We start from the raw sequence: 21,210 nt of genomic DNA on the forward strand, positions 1-21,210 counted from the left end.
AGATTTTACTGTACTATTTTAATTAAATTATAATTTAGCAATTTAATTAATTTTTTTATTTCAAATAAGTGAGCTAATATTTTATTTTATTAAAATTAAGAAGTTCGATTAGTTAATTTTATCGAATTTGAATTATCGAACTAAGTAAACCGCTCCCTTGAGACTTCGAGTCTAATTAGACCACCCGTATTATTTCAGACTCCAATTTCTCATATAACCCGGCCCACACCCCTCAATTCCTTTTATTTTCTTCTTCTCGCCAAAACGCAGAGCGAAGAACCCTAATCTCTCCTTCAATCGACGTCGATTCACCGTTCCTCCTTCGAATTCGTACAACCCAGCAAGAATCTTCCAGAATTCTCCGGCAACGGTAACAATCCTATATCGATTTTTCCTTTCAAATCCGTTCGAAATCGTTGATACAACCTGAAATTCGAAATATGAAATTGAACAGAGTCGAGCTCACCTAAAGAAAATGGCTGAATTGTTCTTGAACAGTGTACTATAGAACCCTAATTGGATTCAGCAGTTAGAGAAGAAAGAAAGAGAAATATTATTGATTGAGAATTTTCTGATGCTTTACAATTCACTGTTCTGCTATTTATGCTGTGAGTAACTGAATTAGGGAAATGGAATCTAAAAGTTAGTTACAACTTACAATTAACTTTCTAACTACCTACAGCTGCCCACATGCATATCACGTGACTTCTAAATGACTAATCTATTGCTAAAATAGGCATCGACAGATTAGGATCGTATCAATCGTACGATTTAGTTTTATGTTTTCTTAGAATTTCTTGTTAGTTTTAGTTTTTCTGTTAGAGTAATACGACCTGAAATGCGGAATACGAACTTGAAAAAAAGAATCGAGATCACGTAAAGAACAAATTGAACAGTTTACTCTAGATCCCTAATTGGATTCAGCAGTTACAGAAATAGTGAAATGGAATCCAAAAGTCAGTTACAATTGGCAACGTGCATATCACGTGACTTCTAAATGACTAATCTTATTGCTAAAATAGGACTCGACACATTAGGATGCGTATCATAGAGTCCTGTCATTATTGATTGAATATTCTGTGATAGTATATGTGTTAAAGATGTAGTCTGCTTGTTCTTGATGAGAATCTGCTTCAATTTATTTAAGGCTCATGGTTATAAGAATAATTTTGTTATGGCTTAATTTAGATTCTAGACAGGGCCGTTTCAATAAGTTCGGGGGCCTAAAGCCAAATTTCATAGAGAGACCTTTTTCTTTTAGTTGTCATATATAAATTGAATAACTATAATATACTTAATGTAATCTTACAAGTGAAGTCTCGAGAAGGTAGGATGTACGTAGATCTTATGAAATAAGAATGTTAACAATGAAAATATTCAATGAAGAAATATAATATAAAGTTAGAATAATAGAATCTGGTTCAAAATATAAAAAGTTTATATAATGATACTAGTATGAATTTGTTGCAGTGCTTAAAATTTAAAGAATACATCAAAAAATAAATTTGATCTTTTTATAAACACAAAACAATAGATTTTGCATAATGCAAAAGGTTTGACTGTTTGGTAGACGTTAGAATATTCAATAATGAGATAATAAAAATTGCTTGGGGAATAAAAAAGATAAATGTAAGAATTGTAATGTAGGTTCATGATAATCACCAAAATATAAATAAGTTGACAAAATCGGTAGCCACGTAAAAAAAGATGCTACAATTAATTAAATACTATTCAATTTCTCAATTTTACAACGACCTCCACATTAAATTTGGGGGCCCTAAAAAATTTGGGGCCCCAAGCAGTGGCTTTAGTGGTCTTATGGTCGAGACGGCCCTGATTCTAGATTATAGTATGTTTAAACTCTTGGCTGTTGAATCTTTATACTCATTTATCTACATGTTCGATAATCCGTCTGTGATTTGCTTTTGTTTAATTTGAGCTCTTTTCAATCTACTTCGATCATCAGTGCTTGATGTTTTATTTCCTTATATACTCATCTGTTCAACATGCTATTGATTTTTTTTTTTTGATGAAGTAAGACGTGTGTTAATAACAAAGCATCCAGAGGATGCAAGATTTACAAAAGTAGGTATAGTCAGCTCTAGAAAGGGCAAAAATAAAACCTATAATAATACAAGAGAGCTGAAAAAATCCAAGAATTGTTCAGGATTATACAAAGGAGTGAGGTTAATCCAACTAAAAAGTAACACTAAGCATCTGCCCTTGAAATTGGAGCTGTTAGTTGAGACGCCTTTGAAACAGCTTTGATTTCTGTCCATAAGCCCCACACAGCACCAGCTGGAACTATAGAACATAATCTCCTGATAGACTTCTCATATACATGTTTGAATCTGTCCCAGCTTAGGTCTAGCTCATCATTTGACAGAACTGGGTAGACTCCTATTTCTTGTTTAAATTCAGAAACTTCCTTACACTTGTTTGATCGAAACCCTCGATATTATGGCTGTTACCTGCTGTCAAGCACTAATTTTACTGTTTTCGGTGCTACTGCTCATGTAGTGTCATCTTCTATGGGTAATATGTGTTGTCTCTGCCTATCTAAGCTTAATTGTTTAATATGTTTTGATTGATGTTGCTTCTCTGTCTAAAGCACTTGAATATTGTGTTGTCTTCTTCCTTGCTTACAATGCGTCTCCAGTTTGTTTTTGAGTTTTGCTTAGAGTTATTGTCTGCTGAATGTAATGCTGGTTTAGCATGAGAGTTTTTTTCGAGACTTTTTCAGAATCCTTAATTAGTATTTTGTTTTGACAAGAATATGATCTCGTAAATGCTAAATGTAGGATTTGATATTAATTGTTTATTACTTACATGTAATCTGGTAGTTCGAAGTAGTTTTTCTGTTGCATCTTACATCAAGCATGAATTGTATTTCTCGTCAACAATATTCTATTTCATTCAGTTCTTAGGTATGTGTCAGATGGCCACTGTTTTAGCTTAGAATCTCGAGTGTTGTCCAAACTCTTCCTGTTATTTTACTTACCGGCCAAGATGAAAAAATCAGTTAAGCCTTTCATCAAATTATCTTGAAGGCTGCTCTGTTTTTTTGGGAGGGTGGGGGTGGGGGGTCGTTGTTGTTGAGATTAGATTTCTGCTGACTTGTAGCTACTGGTTGCCCATCGTGATAAAAATTAAATCAGCCTGTTACAATCTATCTTTGCTTGACTGATTTTTGAGTGTATCACTGGGATGATCTTGTATGATTAAGGCTCTAGATGAACATCTAAAGAATTGAGGAATTTGCTACAGTATGCCTCTTTCCTAAAATCTGCTCATTCACTTCTTTTGTGTGATGTCTTGGCCTCTTGTTAATTGATTTAGGTTCTCTAGTTTATTGTACAGGATTTACTCGCAAACCCTTGAAATCATTATCCCTCAGAAGATTGAATAGAAATCTAAATCGTTATTCTGAGAAGATTGAATAGAAATATTGAATCTGTCGGCTGCATCTAAGCTAAGCGAAGAATGGCGGCGGCAGCGGCAGCGCCGTGGTTTAGAGCAAGGTTGATCCCGGAATTAAAGAATCGGCAGTCACTACTATATTATCGCAACGGCGACCGCAGGTACCGGCAAAGTCTCTGCTTTCGGAAAAGAAGTTTCTCAGTTTATGCTTTAGCAGGAGATGAAGGGGCTGTCCGAGTTCGTTTTGCGCCATCTCCTACCGGTAATCTTCATGTGGGAGGTGCTAGAACTGCACTCTTTAACTACTTATATGCGCGGTCCGTCCTGGTTCTGTCTTCTCATCCAATTTACTTATTTCTTCATCATAGTTTGCAGCTACACTTGATTAATACCATTGAGATGAGGGGTAATGGCGCTTTTGTTTAGTTGTCTTTCTCTGTTAACAATTATGTTACTATGACAGGTCGAAAGGTGGGAAATTTATACTCCGGATTGAAGACACAGACCTGGAAAGATCCACAAGGGAGTCTGAGGAGGCCGTGCTTCGTGACCTTTCTTGGCTTGGTCTTGCTTGGGACGAAGGTTCTATCAACCACCACCATTTCTTTCGCATAGCTAAATTGCAGATTTCTAATGTAAATTTCTTGTTTTATGTGCAAATTGAACATACTAAAGTAGACATAATTTAACGCATCAAGTCTTGTTCAAAACTGAATACAAGCTTATAAACCTCCAAAAGCATGTACAAGTTCATTTTGCCCTGTAGAACTAAAGGTTTGACCTGAGCTTACATCTAATATAAGACTTACTAGATACAAAAATATTATTGTTAATCCCCAAATCAGCGGCAATATTATGTAAACAACAACTACGCCTTAGTCTCAAACAAGTTGGGATCAATAAAATCAGCAACAATATTGTTAAAGAAAAAGAGATGTTTCAGTCATTTGTTTTTGTTAGAGAGTAACTTTATAGCTTCCTTCTGGAATTTGCTTCTATTTAGAAGAGTTTCGTGTTTTTATCTGATGGGATCTTTTTTTCAATTAATAGAAGCTTAGTTCATGATAAAGTTAAATAGTTACCGCTTTCACTTCTGGACCAATCCGAGTGCGGTTCTTGCATAGTAGAAAATGCTATAACCCGAGACCTATAATGAAGGCGAGGAATCATATTCTCGTCGCTTGTTGCTTGTCATTGTGAAGTGAGACAGTATTTAAATTCTGTGTTAGCTTTCAATTTTTTTTCTTAAGACATAACTCTAAGTGATCATAATTATTGATGACATATTCTTTTACCTATCAAAAAAATAAATATAAAATGATATCTTTTTTATTTGCAGGTCCTGGAATTGGTGGGAACTATGGCCCATACAGGCAGTCTGAGAGGAATGCCCTTTACAAGCAATTTGCTGAAAAACTGTTACAATCCGGTCATGTTTATCGATGTTTTTGCTCAAATGAGGTGATTGTACTGAATTTTGATTTCTTTCCTTCTGTAGTGCTCTCTGAGTTTTGCAGTGAGAATTTTGAGGGTAAAAATCAGTACATCTAGAATCTAATTTGACAGAAGCAGATATTCGTGCTACAGAATCCTTTTATATTCCACCTATTAGGCTAGTTTCAGGAGCATGATGCTCTCAAGTTTGATGCCATCTTAAACTGCTCCATTGCTATTTGCTTGATGGGTCAATACGTTTGTCCACTTTGTGGTCTTAGCATATCTTCTCTATTTACTTGATGGGTCAATACGTTTGTCCACTTTGTGGTCTTAGTATATCTTCTTGAATGATTGTGTAATACATAAACCATTTTCTGTTGTTTTAGGAATTAGAAAAGATGAAAGAGATGGCAAAACTAAAGCAGTTGCCTCCCGTATACACTGGGAGGTGGGCCAGTGCTACAGAGGAGGAAGTGCTAGAAGAGCTGGCAAAGGGGACCCCATACACATATCGGTTTCGAGTACCGAAAGAAGGGAGTTTAAAAATTGATGACCTCATTCGTGGTGAAGTTAGTGATATTTCTTTACTGATTTTACCAGTATATTTATATTTCCAGCTAAGCCGGTGGGTTTTCCTCTTTTTTTTGTCATGATTGCAATCCAGACTTATAATGTTGAACTGCCAACTGGTGAATAAATTGAAGAAGGTTTTTTTAGTGTTGTCCAACCTAACAATGACTAAGTTTATTGCTTAAAACATTATGTTATGACGTTATCCTCGGTTCTTCTAGAAGATTAGAAATAAAAGAAGAAGGGGAGGCGGGGAGGGGGGGCGGTACCTTCTCAAGGAAACTGAAGGTTGAAGGGTGGTGGTTCTGACTAGTTTCTTGGCAGGGAACAATTATCTTAGGATGGCTTTATTATGATTTTAAGTTGGAGGCTGACTACCTTTTTCTTAAAAGTAAGAGCTATGGTTACACGATTTCATTGCCTTATTTAGATAGGAGGACTAACTTCTCTAGGTTATCAATTGGTGGCTTCAAACTCAGTATATGTTGTGTAGTAATATGGTGATTAATAATGCTTTGGTGATTTAGTTTAAGCTACTGTTACTTGGGGGTTTGAACCTTATCAACCTTATATAGCGTGTTGTCATATCATAAAATCTTGTGTTTTTTTATAATAAGTTTATTGATTTTCACAGTAAAACTGAAAGTGGTTGTTTCATATGTCTTTTAAAACTCTCTTCATGTCATGTCAATATCTTTTGATACTACTCATCTATTAATAAACATCATACTCATGTTATAGTTCTCCCAAATTCTCTCAATTTTAATGAAATGGAACCTTTGCTGTCAACATGCTTTCGAACATTTTCAAATATCTATTATGGGAAATTGCAGGTGGGCCACTTTTATACTAGAGATGGTTCAAACTTTTCAAAAGTTCGCTTTAGCTTCACTTTTATGCTTATTCTCATTTAAATAATTTCAACTTCCTGCTTTCTTATGTATGATTGGTTAGAGAGATATTTAAATTGATACAATGGAGTAGAACTTAGAGATTGTAGAAAACAATTTAGATAAAAAGCCCTATAGGATACTAGTTGTTTAAATTGGGAAATAGAGAATCTAGATATATTAGAAACTAGATTAAAAAAAAGTTTCTATAATATACTATACCATAATGGATAAGTATCACTTTGCATATTTCTTTCTTCAATGTTTTTTGCCCCCTATCTCTGAATGATGCAGGTAGGCAAAAGTGGTAACGATAAGAGGTTTTTTAAAATTAAATTTGCTATCTTAATCAGATGGAACTGACAGTGCACAGAGAAGCTGGAGAAATTATGGAGAAATATCCCTTTGTGTATTTTCCAGAAAGCGTGGAAAGGAACCATAGATGCTTTGAGAATAGTTTTTTTTTAACCTTTTGTAAAGCTTGAATGCTTACAAGAGAGTTGGAAGAAAATGGATGTTAGAGAGACAGTGTCCTACTTCTCTATAGAACCAAAGAAATCTATTTTTCACTCATACAAGGATATTTGGCTATGCCGACACTAAATTTAGATGGAGGGTGTAGAAGATGGCTCATTGAAATGAACCCAGATACAATACAACAACAATACCCAGTGAAATCCCACAAGTGGGGTCTGAAAAAGTTGTGTGGGGTGAGAGAGGCTTGAACTCTTGACCTCGGGATAACTCAGAAGCTATGAGACCTACGCGCTAGCCAATTGCGCAACCACCCCATCTGGTCAGAAACATGTCTTGCAAAGGAAGTATTTTCTTGTCACATGCTCGGTCGGAAGATTTGAGAATAGCATTATTGAGGACGTGGTTTTGGAGATTTGTAGTAGAAGTGAATGCTCCTTGGAGGAAGGTGATTGCCAGAGAACTATGGAGTTTTTGAAGGGGATGGAGGACCAAAAATTGTCGCACTCCCCTACGAATGTGGGCTATGGAGGAAATCTCAAAAGTCTGGGTAGTGTTTAATGGGAACATTTCATTTAGGCTGAGTTTTGGGAACATAAGTGGCGCGTGAACAATATTTTGAGAATCTCTTGTAAAAAATAATGTCGGTCCAACAATTATGGAGTATACAAGGGGGAGAAGTGCATTGGTATTTCAGATTGAGGAGGAACTTACAAGTTTGAGGTTGAAATTTTTTAATCTTATTGATTCACCAACAAAAAACTACTTTGGATAGGCATGATGTGGGGAGGTAGAGAAAGGGGTGAGAGGAGCATAGTCTTTTAATCAAGTCCTACGATGGGAAGCTACTGATGAGGAATGAGTTAGTTTTCTACATATTTCTATATGGATCTCTAGGGTACCAAGAAGGGTATGTTTTTTCATTTGGTTAGTAAGGTCGGTGTACATTTTACCCTTCCCAGACTCCACCTGTGGAATATCACTAGGTATGTTTTGTTGTTGTATCTACCCGGAGGGGGGGGATCTTGACAGAGAAGAATTTTGAGGAAAAGGAAGTAATTGTGTGTTGGTGTTTCATTGTACAAAGTCTCAGGGTAAGATGTGAATCACCTCCTTTTACATTATTGGATAACATCTTCTTCGTGGTGGAAAATGGTGAGTTGGTTTGGATTATGAAATAATCAATGGTTAGTTGGGCCTTTAAAAGAGAAGAGAAGACGTAGGGCATGTGATGTTGCTCTTTTGACACTGGGTCTTGGGCCTAACCACACCCTAAAAGCTAGCTCATAGGGAGGAGAATTGCCCAAGCTTTATAAGGAGTCCACCCATCTCATTAACTACCAATGTGAGTTTTTTTGTCATGGATGTGTGGGCACACCAGGAGCGACAGGATTAGAAATGAGGCTATTCGGGACAAGGTAGGAGTGGCCTCGGTGGAAGACAAGATGCGGGAAATACGACTGAGATGGTATGGACATGTGAAGAGGAGAGACACAGATGCCCCAGTGCGGAGGTGTGAGAGGCTGGCCATGGATGGTTACAGAAGAGGTAGGGGTAGGCCGAAGAAGTATTGGGGAGAGGTGATTAGACAGGACATGGCGCAGTTACAGCTTACGGAGGACATGACCTTAGATAGGAGGATGTGGAGGACCCACATTAGGGTAGAAGGCTAGTTCATAGTCTCGTTATTCTTCTCTATTCATAGGTGTAGTAGTGCATTACGATCTCTTGCGCTTTGACTTCTGATTTCTGTTATTTCTGTTATTATTTATTACTTTCTATGCTTTGATTACTCAATTTTACCTGTGACGCTTTCATTATTTATTTAATCGTTATTTGTTATTAATATTTATTTATTTGTATTTATTTGTTATCTATTCGTTATTTGTTTGTTGTTTTTCTCATAAAGCTTTTAATTTTCTATTCTTATCTAACATTTTTTATGCATTTATGCTTATACTGAGCCGAGGGTCTCCAGGAAACAGCCGTCCTACCTTGGTAGGAGTAAGGTCTGCGTACATTCTACCCTCCCCAGACCCCATGTTGTGGGATTTCACTGGGTTGTTGTTGTTGTTGTTGTCTTTAACACCCACCTCACACCCAGTGCTTAGCATTTGGTGCGTGGCAATTTCAATTTCGGGGGTCCAACATTGGGTGAGATGGGTCCTACTTTGATAACATGTTAAATTAGGTCTTGGGCCTAATTCACACACCAAAGCTAGCTCAAAGGGAGGGAGATTTTCCAAGTCTTATAAGGAGTCTACCCATCTCATTAACGACCAATGTGAGACTTTTGTCATTCTTTAACCAGTACTTATTTAGACCATATGGAGAGAGGAGTAAGAGAGCTTCCAAGGGAGTAGTGGAAGATTTTGTACACTTGATGAATAGTTTCTTTTCTCTTATTTACAGTTGGTGCACCCACTAGGTTCTTATTTGTAGGAAAAATGGAGTGTTATTGGGAGAAAATCATGTTTTCTTGTGAGGTTTCTATTTTGGTATACTCTTTGTACACATGCACGTTTTTGCCCTTTTAAATTGAAATTTATTACTTTATAAAAAACGCTCTATATTTTTGGGTTAGGAAGAACCAAGTAGAAGGAGTAGAATATCTGGTAGAATATGTACTCCTTTAATTGAGAAGCCCTATAAATTCTGCAAAACTGTTGTGTAATAGTACCTGCTTGGTACTTGACAAAGGAATAAAATTTTGCCTATCATTGAAATAGAGTAAAGGGCAACCCGGTGCACTTAAGCTCATCATTGAAATAGAGTAAATAATTGAAATGATGTAACTGTAGATTTTTATTCTTTGACAAGAAAGTAACAAAATGCTGGAATTCTTCTATGCAATGCATGGGGCGGGCAAAATGCTAGTACATCTTAGTAATTATGGCAGACTGACTTTGTTACAATTTCATGAAGGTCAGTTGGAACTTCGACACGCTTGGAGACTTTGTGATCATGAGAAGTAATGGACAACCTGTTTACAATTTTTGTGTCACAGTTGATGATGCTACTATGGCTATCTCCCATGTCATAAGGTAATAGAGTAATCTAATTTCAATGCTGTATGAACAAAAATAAATAAGTACTGTATGATGGAACTGATGCTATACATTAGAGGCCAAGGACATTGTAAATTCCCACTGAGAAGTTGAGGTGACAGTGAAGAGGGTAATATAGTTATAGTGATCTTTTAGTTATTAAATGAAACATCAGTCATGATGTAAATACGTGTTTGAAATAGTTCTTAATGTTGTGGCGTTTACTAGATGATGATTGTCAAAATTTATTCCACTTGAAAGTGGATTCAGATTGGTGGTAGTGAGGCCCTGAAATGTCAAGGAATGACTATTATAAATGGACTTTCTTCTGATATAGAAACACGAGCAAGAACAATTTCTTTCCTTTTCAGTTGTATCTGTCTTACACGGACTCATCCATTTGTCTTGATATACCATTGTCAAATGGGTATGACACGGTTACCTTGAAAATGTACTAAAAACTTGCTATAAATCGAGCTTACCCATGCCATAATTTGTACTTGATGGCTGAGGCTATGACTCCCTGTAACATGGGTTGTATAATTTTGTTTTCTGCTCATGGATACTGTCACTTTTTACATATGTAGCATGTATTTTTGAATTGATTATTTGGTACTCGAGTACTGATGAAATCTTGATGCTTCAGAGCGGAGGAACATTTGCCGAATACTCTAAGGCAAGCATTAATATACAAGGTACTGCTTTCCTGGTTCCCCCCCCTCCCCCCCCAAAAATAAATAAATAAATAATAATAATAATAAAAAAAAAAAAATAAAGGAGAGGAAAAGCTAAAGGGGAAAATAGAGTAGAGAAAATGGAAAAGAATAAAAGAATCATTTGGTAGTTTTTGGTATATGATTTCTCTTCTAGAAGCTCATGGAGAAAAATCTTTGTTACCCTGCTGCAGGCACTAGGTTTTCCAATGCCTCACTTTGCGCATGTTTCTTTAATTCTTGCCCCTGATAGAAGCAAGCTCTCTAAACGGCATGGTGCAACTTCAGTTGGTCAGGTAAATGACATACATTATTGCATGCTTTCTTTTTGAAACAGTTTTAGGAGTTTACTTGTCAGGCAAACATGTGTTATTCCTTTGCTTTGGATGTTATCTACCCTTTCCTTTTGAGCTGGTGAAGTGAGAAATCTCAGTGTTCTCTTTTTGCTGACAGTTCAGGGACATGGGCTATTTGCCTCAGGCAATGGTGAACTATCTAGCTCTCTTGGGATGGGGTGATGGTACAGAAAATGAGTTTTTCACCCTTGAGCAACTTGGTACTTGATTGCCTCTATGCTGATGGTCACATGACTAATGCTAGCTCAGTAGGTTGCACTCATTACTATTTATTTGCATTTCAACTGTGATAGCTTCTCATTTCATTTGCAGTTGAAAAGTTCACAATTGAACGCGTAAACAAAAGTGGTGCCATATTTGATTCGACCAAGTTAAGGTATTATATGTACATATATATATATAAATATAAATATATATATATATATTTTTTATTTATTTATTTTTTAATTGGTAAGACAGTAGCTTCTATTGATATATGCACAGACAAAAGATAATGCTGGAGGGTTACAACCAGAAACCATAACCATCACAGGTTGTGTAATTCACTAAGTCAATCATGGCATCAGAAACATTTGCATCTGCCATGCTACACCAAAAACTAAGTAAAAAAGTACATCTGTGTTTAACTTGTATAACAGAACATTTTGTCTTCAAACATCCTGATGTTCCCTTCATTCCATAAGGTCCACCAAACCGCAGCTGGAATTGTATACCATATGTTAGCAGAAGATTTCTGAAAACCTTTCCTATACCATCCTTGCAAAAAAAGGAGGATTAGTTTGGGCATACACCAATTCAAGCTCAAAATGTTTGACATAAAGTCCCAAATTTGAGTGGAAAACCTACAATAGAGGAACAGATGGTTATTGTTCTCCATTTGAGCTTCACAAAGAAAGCTTTTGTTACAAAGTTGTACGCTTTGTGAGAAATACAGGAGAAAAATATTAATTAATTGTGTATTTACATCATCACACTGAGCCCTATTGGACACTACATTACAATCCTTATCCAAGTAGGATTCTATATACTATTCCTATTCCTATTCTAACACTCCTCCTAAAACTGGTGCATACAAGCCATATGTATCGAGCTTGTTACAGCTAAAACTAATATGAGGACTAGTGAGGGACTTGGTGAAGATATCTACAAGTGATCACTCGACTTCACAAATTTTGTAACAATATCTCCTGAGAGTGTCTTTTCTCTGATAAAGTGACAATCAATCTGAATGTGCTTAGTCCTCTTATTAAATACCAGATTCGATGCAATAAGAAGACCGCTTTGTTATCACACACAAGTTTCATATGTATGATTTCTCCAAATTGTAGTTCTCTTAGCAACTGTTAATCCAAACTAAATCGTAAGTTGCTACAACCATTGCTTGATATTATGCTTCTGCACTAGATCAAACAACACACTTTGTTTCTTACTCTTCCAGGTTACCAAATTACCTCCTACTAATACAAAATATTTGGATGTAGATCGTCTATCAAGGGGTGATCCTGTCGATCTGCTCATGTTGTCGATCCTCGAAGAGTAGTCCTTCACCTAGAGCTGGCTTTATATATCGTAGAATACAAACAACTGCATCCCAATGACCATCACAGGGAGAAGTCATAAATTGACTTACAACACTTATAGGAAAAGAGATCTTAGGTCTGTGAGATAATTCAAGTTTCCAACCAGCTGCTTATGCCTTGTAGGATCGCTGAGTGACTCCCCTTGCCCTGCTAGAGTTTAGCATTCGGATCCATAGGAGTGTCAATGGATCTACATTCCATCATTCTTGTCTTCTCTAGAATGTTTAAGACATACTTGGGTTGCGAAATAATTTTATCTTTTCCAAAGGCTAATTTACTTGGATCTATGGGCGATTTATCTTTTCCAGGGGCTTAGTTATGAACAACACATGTGCTCCCAAAGAAACGAGGGGGGAGAGAATAAAGAGGTGATGGAGAAAATATTATGGAGTAATCAATCTAATTCTGAATGGAAACTGAGGGCATTCTATTAATTAAAGGGAAAAGGGTCAAAAATGCCCTTAAACTATTTGAAATGAACAAAAATGCCCCCCGTGTATAGTTTGGTCCAAAAATGCCCTTACCGTTTATACTTTGATCCAAAAATACCCTTATTATTATTTAATGGGTCAGAAATGCCCCTATTGTTACAAAAAGGGTCAAAAATGCCCTTTTCTGAATATATTTTTTTTTTTTTAAAAAAATAAATCTTATTCCTTATAAAAATATTACTTTTAAGGAACTCTATTCTTGTTTTTTTTAAAACCACTTTAAGTAATAAAAATGTAGGAAATTATTTTATTCTTCATTATCTCATTTGATCAATTAAAAAATAATAATTTCATGTACTCTAAGTTTTAACGGATAATTTATGCCATATATATAAGATCATAATAAATTCATCATTAATTTTTATTCAAATAATGATAAAAAATAATTATAATAAAATAAGAAATTTTTTTATTTTTTTTATTTTTTTTCTAATTGAAGTAGAATAAACATTTGCTAATAAAAGAAATATTATTAGGAAAAAAATATGTTAAAAAAGAAAATAAATAATATATTTATTTGAAAAAAGGCATTTTTGACCCATTAAATAACAATAAGGGCATTTCTGGACCAAAGTATTGACGGCAAGGGCATTTTGGATCAAACTATAAATGGATGACATTTTTGTTCATTTCATATAGTTTAAGGGTATTTTGACCTTTTTCCCTTGATTAAATAACAAGATGTGGCAATTTCATCACCTCGAAAACGCAGCGGAGCATGGGATTCAATGAGGAGTGCGAGTAGTCTCAAGGAGATGCCTATTCTTCCTTTTCGCTACCCCGTTTTGCTTAGGTTTGTACAAATAAGATGACTGATGAATAATTCGTAGGTGAGTCATAAACTCCTGAAACTAGGTGGATAAGTATTCTAAGGCATTATCACTAGGAAAAGTACGAATAGAAACACCTATTGATTTTGTATTTCAGTACAAAAACTCTTGAATATAGAAAATGGAAAAGGTTCAAAAATGCCATTAACATATAAAAAACGGTTCAGAATTGTCCTCCCTCCACTTATTTAGTCAAATTTGCTCCTCTTTCCACCTATTGGGTCAAAATGCCCTTAACTATTAGAAATGGTTCAAATTTGTCCAACTTCCACCTATTGGGTCAAAAATGACCTTAACCTATTACAAATGGTTCAAATTTGCCTTCTTTCTACCTAAAAAAATGATTGTCAACTATTAAATACTATTTAATATGCATGCGCTATGCGCTATCTTAAAATATCTTATTAGAATTTATAAATATAATATTTTTATTATATCAAAGTATTTTTAAAAAAAATTTAGCTTTCAAATTTGAATAAATTAAGTCTCAGCCTTTTAAATTCAATTTACTTCTATTAGTATAAAGTGATTTAGATAAAAAGTGAAATCATCAAGCAGTTTGTAACGCTGTGTGAACAAATATGTTGTAAAATCCTACTCAGTACTCCCTCTCTCGTGTAGTATTATCATGATTTCGCCCTTTGTTTGGTATTTTAATTTATGTTTCTCCCCATTTTTCTTTTAGATTACCCTGTTCATCTCTCTCTCTCAAAACCTATGTCATTAACAACTTCTTTCTTAACCACACCCCGGATATATAGCATCTGGCAACACAAACGTACTTTAATTATGGCGGACTTTAAAGCCAAGCCTCAACTCCTAGGACTTTACACGTTAATCCATCGTTGTTATTAAGAGATTAAGAGGTTAACCATATACTAAGGGTAATGCATACTATGCAAACATAATGTACAAATTTAACAACAAACTATTTTGATAGAATAATAAAACATATTTTTGTGGGGAGAGTATAAGAAATATACCAACATAGAGGACTTGCATGATTAAACAGAGAGAGGTTTCCCTTTCGGGAACCCTCGAAGAACTATCACAAACTTGAAAACTTTATTAAACAACACTTAAGATTATACACAGCTAGATTACAACAAGAGGGTTGGTTTGAGGAGAGTGGATGTAGGAAACATGAAGGAAGGGGAATATGTTGTGTGTTTCTGATTTTTCTCATAGCTAAGTTGTGTCTTTTTTCAAATGAAGAAATATTTCTTATATAGATATCTTAGGGCATATAGTAGAAATAAAGGAGTGACCCAAAACAAATGGCCGACACTTTAAGATAATATTCAAAATAATACACGTCGGGTGCACAATGGGCTCCATCGTCACATGCATTATTTGTTTCTTTTTGACTGACATGGGCTGACGTGTGCTTATCAGTTTTGCCCTTTTGGAGGGTAGTGATAAAGTAAGCACTCACATGACAAATGTTGGCATACTCACATGGCACACACCTTATTATTTACATAGTAGTAGTTGGTTGTAATTCATCCACGTCTCTTGTGTTATCGTCTTATCTCCTTTTGATGATTTTTCATCATTCATTTATCTTGAATTATTGCTGATATCCTTATCTCTTTGTTTTCACATGCTTCCATTGTAGTCTTGTCTGTTTTATGTGTCCAAGTTATGTAATGCAATAGAATCAAAACTCATATCGGAATCATCATCTTCGTTAGGATCTTGAGCATCTTTGTAATATGAGTGTTGTCCATAGTTGTCGTCATTTTCTGGACTTGGAGATCTAGTTCTGTTAGGATTTGGACTGTTGTTTATATTAACTCTATTTATGTCTGGTACCAATCTATCTGAACTAGAGCTTGAACTATTTTTTTTGATTACATGCTTATCTTGTCCATTATTTTGAAAAAAAACTGTTCTAATGTCTGTCTGATTAAAAGTGCATTTCGAAAAAGTGAAGATGAAGGCTATTCATTACGAAGACGATTACCAAGATCTTTTACTTAGGGAGATGTAGTAAAAAAGAAAAACACTCTCCAAAAGAAAAAAAAACTGAAAAAATAGAATCCATAATCAGACAGACATTAGAACAGTTTTTTTTCAAAATAATGGACAAGATAAGCATGTAATCAACAAAAATAGTTCAAGCTCTAGTTCAGATAGATTGGTACCAGACATAAATAGAGTTAATATAAACAACAGTCCAAATCCTAACAGAACTAGATCTCCAAGTCCAGAAAATGACGACAACTATGGACAACACTCATATTACAAAGATGCTCAAGATCCTAACGAAGATGATGATTCCGATATGAGTTTTGATTCTATTGCATTACATAACTTGGACACATAAAACAGACAAGACTACAATGGAAGCATGTGAAAACAGAGAGATAAGGATATCAGCAATAATTCAAGATAAATGAATGATGAAAAATCATCAAAAGGAGATAAGACGATAACACAAGATATGTGGATGAATTACAACCAACTACTACTATGTAAATAATAAGGTGTGTGCCATGTGAGTATGCCAACATTTGTCATGTGAGTGCTTACTTTATCACTACCCTCCAAAAGGGCAAAACTGATAAGCACACGTCAGCCCATGTCAGTCAAAAAGAAACAAATAATGCATGTGACGATGGAGCCCATTGTGCACCCGACGTGTATTATTTTGAATATTATCTTAAAGTGTCGGCCATTTGTTTTGGGTCACTCCTTTATTTCTACTATATGCCCTAAGATATCTATATAAGAAATATTTCTTCATTTGAAAAAAGACACAACTTAGCTATGAGAAAAATCAGAAACACACAACATATTCCCCTTCCTTCATGTTTCCTACATCCACTCTCCTCAAACCAACCCTCTTGTTGTAATCTAGCTGTGTATAATCTTAAGTGTTGTTTAATAAAGTTTTCAAGTTTGTGATAGTTCTTCGAGGGTTCCCGAAAGGGAAACCTCTCTCTGTTTAATCATGCAAGTCCTCTATGTTGGTATATTTCTTATACTCTCCCCACAAAAATATGTTTTATTATTCTATCAAAATAGTTTGTTGTTAAATTTGTACATTATGTTTGCATAGTATGCATTACCCTTAGTATATGGTTAATCTCTTAATAACAACGATGGATTAACGTGTAAAGTCCTAGGAGTTGAGGCTTGGCTTTAAAGTCCGCCATAATTAAAGTACGTTTGTGTTGCCAGATGCTATATATCCGGGGTGTGGTTAAGGAAGAAGTTGTTAATGACATAGGTTTTGAGAGAGAGAGATGAACAGGGTAATCTAAAAGAAAAATGGGGAGAAACATAAATTAAAATACCAAACAAAGGGCGAAATCATGATAATACTACACGAGAGAGGGAGTACTGAGTAGGATTTTACAACATATTTGCTCACACAGTGTTACAAACTGTCTGTTGATTTCACTTTTTATGTAAATCACTTTATATATATTTTCCATTACTTAACAGTTTTAGTCTTTTAAGGCTACTGAGATTTTTGTATAATATATGTTAAGTGGTACTGTTTTACATTCTTTCTTAAGAAACATCTTAAAAGAAAGAAATTTCAACAAAATATTATAACAAAAATCTATCTTCTCCCTGTTTCTTTGCCAAAGGAATTCTCTTCAGATTTTATTCAATCTTTTAGACACTTTTTGAGAGAGGGGAAAGAAAGACATGGTACATGTTGACAGCGAATTCAAGTCAGTATTAATAAACCCCACCCACCCCAAAGAAAGGTTTTGTCTTTTCCAATTTGATAATCTTTTCTCACATTTCTCTAATAGATCTTCCCATATTGTTACTGAGTTCTCTTTGGCCCCAAGTGGGAGGCCTAGGTATCTGGAAGGAAGAGAGTGAATGCAGCAACCCATTGTATCTGTATCTGCCAATAGCTCAATGTTGTGCACTTCATTGACTGCATATATTTGGCTTTAAGGTAATTAATGTGCAGCCCTGATACTGCCTTGAGTGCTGGTAGAATCATTCTCACATGAAGGACTTGGTCTACTTTAGCACCACTAAGGATTGAAGTCTCATCTACATAAAGAATATGTGATATAACTAGATTGCATTGCCCTCTAAAGACGTGAAGTGGTGATCATCATCTTACTGAGACTTCCCATGACAAGTATGAAGAGGAAAGGAGACAAGAATCCTCCTTGTATAAGACCTCTTTGGATAGAATAGAATCCATGGGATGCTCCATTAGTAAGCACCGAGAATCTAACGGTGGAGATACAACAAGAAATCCAAAAAAAATTCCCATGTACATATGATTGAAAGCTTTCTCAATTTCCAATTTGCTAAGAATCGCTGGAATACTTTGTCTCCTCCTCGAATCAATACATTATTATATTTTCTTCTGCTACATGGATAGGCTTGGTTACCAAGACATTATGAAATTTTATTACATTTTTTGATTGTTGTTTAAAATATGGTTATGAACTTCAGGTGGATGAATGGTCAGCATTTGAGATCACTTCCATCTGAAGAGTTGAACCAAATCATTGGTGAAAGGTGGAAGGATGCAGGCATCGTTACAGAATCACAAGGGTTTTTTATACAGGTAGATATTTTCCTCTTTCTTTCATTTCTCAATGACATCTTGTAGTTTGTCTTTCGATAATGAGTCACATTCTAGTTTAACTGATAGTTCTTATCCCTTCTAAGTTTTACCAATCCTAGAAGAATAAACTATGTTTGTGCAATATGATATGTGTTAGAATAGGTATATACAATCCTACTTAGAGTAGGAATAAAAATAGGAATAAAAATAGTATATAGAGTAGGACCAAGAAAGAGTACTTAGAGTGCAAGTTTAGTGAGACCCCTCAGGAGGTTGGCGCGGAAGTTAGGCTTGGAGACCAGACCATCCAAAAGAAAAGTAGTTTCAAGTACCTTAGGTCTATCATGTAAGGCAGCGGGGAGATTGACGAGGATGTCACACACCGTATTGGGGCAGGGTGGATGAAATGGAGGCTCACTTTTGGTGTGCTCTGTGACAAGAGGGTGCCACCACAACTTAAGGGCAAGTTCTACAAAGTGGTGGTTAGACCGGCTATGTTATATGGGGCGGAGTGTTGGCCAGTTAAGGTCTCCCACATTCAAAAGATGAAAGTTGTCGAGATGAGAATGTTGAGATGGATGTGTGGGCATACCTGGAGTGACAGAATTAGGAACGAGGCTATTCAGGACAAGGTAGGAGTGGCCTCGGTGGAAGACAAGATGCAGGAAATGTGACTGAGATAGTTTGGGCATGTGAAGAGGAGAGACCCAGATGCCCCAGTGCGGAGGTGTGAGAGGTTGGCCGTGGATGGTTTCAGAAGAGGTAGGGGTAGGCCGAAGAAATATTGGGGAGAGGTGATTAGACAGGACATGGCGCAGCTGCAGCTGACCGAGAACATGACCTTAGATAGGAGGGTGTGGAGGACCCATATTAGGGTAGATGGCTAGTACATAGCCACGGTATTCTATCGTATTAGTAGACGCTTTAGCAAACTATAATTTCTTGTTTTCTGATGTCTGCTATTATCTACTACTTTCAATACTTTCCGTAGTTTCCGTACTTTAATTACTCTATTTTATTTGTAGCGCCCCCGTTATTTGCCTTATCATATCGCTTTGAACTTATTAACCTCTTAACTTCTTAGCCTTATCTAATGTCTTTTTATGCTTTATTGAGCCGAGGGTCTCCCGAAAACAGCCGTCCTACCTTGGTAGGAGTAAGGTCTGCGTACAATTTACCCTCCCCAGACCCCACGTTGTGGGATTCCACTGGGTTGTTGTTGTTGTTGCATCTTACTTGGTAAAGAATTGTATTGTAGTGTCTATAAATAGGGTCTCTGTGTAATAATGTAGATACACAATTCAATAATATTTTTTCTCCTATATTTCTCACATGGTATAAGAGCAACTGTGAGAAAAATATCCTTGGAAATTAGGGTTACGGTGTAGATTTTCCGGTGGCTGTCCAGTTTTTTTGATAATTTTTTTTTCTAGTGAGGTTGCCTCCCCATTCTGAGGCTGACCATATACTTTTTTTTTCTTGATTATGATCAGTTTCCAGCGACCAGATTGTATTTCCTGCAACTAGACATTTGTTTTTCAGATTTCGACAGCCTATTTCCAATTTACTTCTATGTTTTTTCTTTTTTTTGGGGGAGAAATTTTGATTTCACAAGATGTCTTTTAGGGTTGACACTTCTGGTATAAAAATATGGGAATTGGAAGTTCAAGCTCTATGATCACTTCTGTGGGAAGCTCAAATTATCTAGCTTGGGCTTTATCGGTTGAGTTGTGCAAAGGTCAAGGTGTCCAAGATCACTTAACAAATCATGTGTGGTAGATGAAAAGGCAAAATCTAGTGCTGAAGATGCAACAACCAAAAGACAATGGGAGAAGGTTGATGCTCAATTATGTAGTCTCTTGTGGCACTCTATTGATTTCATGTTGATGCCCTTGTTTCTCCCATTCCAGACATGTTATTCAGTCTAGGAAAAGGCTCGTGTTTATTACACTAATGACATATCTCGCTTCTATGATGTAATATCTCGAATGACCAACTTAAAGAATTAAGAATCCGATATGTCTATTTACTTGGGACAAGTACAAGCAGTCATGGAGGAATTTGAAACGTTGATGTCCGTCACTACGAATGTGGAAAAACAACAAGAGCACAGACAAACATTGTTTCTAGTTCTTACACTAGCCGAACTGCCTACTGACCATGATTCAGTGCGTGATCGGATTTTAGCTAGTCCTACAGTTCCTACAATAGATGAGTTATTCTCTAGAGTGCTTCGTCTTGCTGCGCCTTCCAGTCACAAAGGCGTTTCATCATCCACCGTTGACTCCTCTGTTCTTGCATCTCAAGTCATAAAAAACCTACATATCAATCTATTGAGAATCCGCGAGGAGGAGGTCGTTCTGGGAAACCTCAATCCAAGTGTAGTATCGTGCATTTTTTCGGACTACTTTCTCATATCTTATTTTGGTTGCACCGTGTCATCTTTTCGGTGACTACTTTCTCATATTCGTTTTATGTAGCACCGTGCCATTTTTTTGGTGACTACTTTTTCATATCCAATTTGCATAGCACCGTGCCATCTTTTCGGTGACTACTTTCTTATTTGTGTAGGGTCGTGCTATTATTTGTCCAATTGTAACCACTGTCAGCCATCAAATCTAATAATCCAGCGCATGAGCATGTTTCGGCCAATTTTACGGTGACTTTCTTATTTAAGATCTACTCATCTCTTGATTTCGAGACGTTCCATATATTTTATACCAGATTTCGAGCACTTTCCAGCGAGCATTGCATTTTTTCCGAGAGATCTGAGTTTTCCTGCAGTGTTTTCTTTTTGTCTCTGATTTACTTTTGCCAACAAAAAAGAAGAAGAAGAAGGTATACTCA

The 21,210-nt window shown here is 36.0% G+C and overlaps 1 protein-coding gene across 2 annotated transcripts in view; it reads left to right on the plus strand.

Moving 5' to 3' along the window:
• The first annotated feature begins 217 nt into the window (after nucleotides 1-217).
• LOC129883055 (glutamate--tRNA ligase, chloroplastic/mitochondrial) overlaps nucleotides 218-21,210 on the plus strand; it is a 28,744-nt gene continuing 7,751 nt past the window's right edge. The window contains exons 1-11 of one of the 2 annotated variants that reach the window (XM_055957645.1): nucleotides 218-370; nucleotides 3,349-3,737; nucleotides 3,884-4,002; nucleotides 4,760-4,881; nucleotides 5,244-5,426; nucleotides 9,717-9,835; nucleotides 10,485-10,533; nucleotides 10,746-10,847; nucleotides 11,005-11,107; nucleotides 11,220-11,283; nucleotides 18,249-18,363. In XM_055957645.1, the coding sequence (XP_055813620.1) occupies nucleotides 3,484-3,737; nucleotides 3,884-4,002; nucleotides 4,760-4,881; nucleotides 5,244-5,426; nucleotides 9,717-9,835; nucleotides 10,485-10,533; nucleotides 10,746-10,847; nucleotides 11,005-11,107; nucleotides 11,220-11,283; nucleotides 18,249-18,363 (1,230 nt within the window). In that variant the 5' untranslated portion in view covers nucleotides 218-370; nucleotides 3,349-3,483. The remainder of the gene's footprint in view (nucleotides 371-3,348; nucleotides 3,738-3,883; nucleotides 4,003-4,759; nucleotides 4,882-5,243; nucleotides 5,427-9,716; nucleotides 9,836-10,484; nucleotides 10,534-10,745; nucleotides 10,848-11,004; nucleotides 11,108-11,219; nucleotides 11,284-18,248; nucleotides 18,364-21,210) is intronic. The other variant, XM_055957722.1, reaches the window with a different exon arrangement.

This window comes from Solanum dulcamara, chromosome 1 (genome assembly GCF_947179165.1).
Source record: "Solanum dulcamara chromosome 1, daSolDulc1.2, whole genome shotgun sequence".
Classification (NCBI taxonomy): domain Eukaryota; kingdom Viridiplantae; phylum Streptophyta; class Magnoliopsida; order Solanales; family Solanaceae; genus Solanum; species Solanum dulcamara.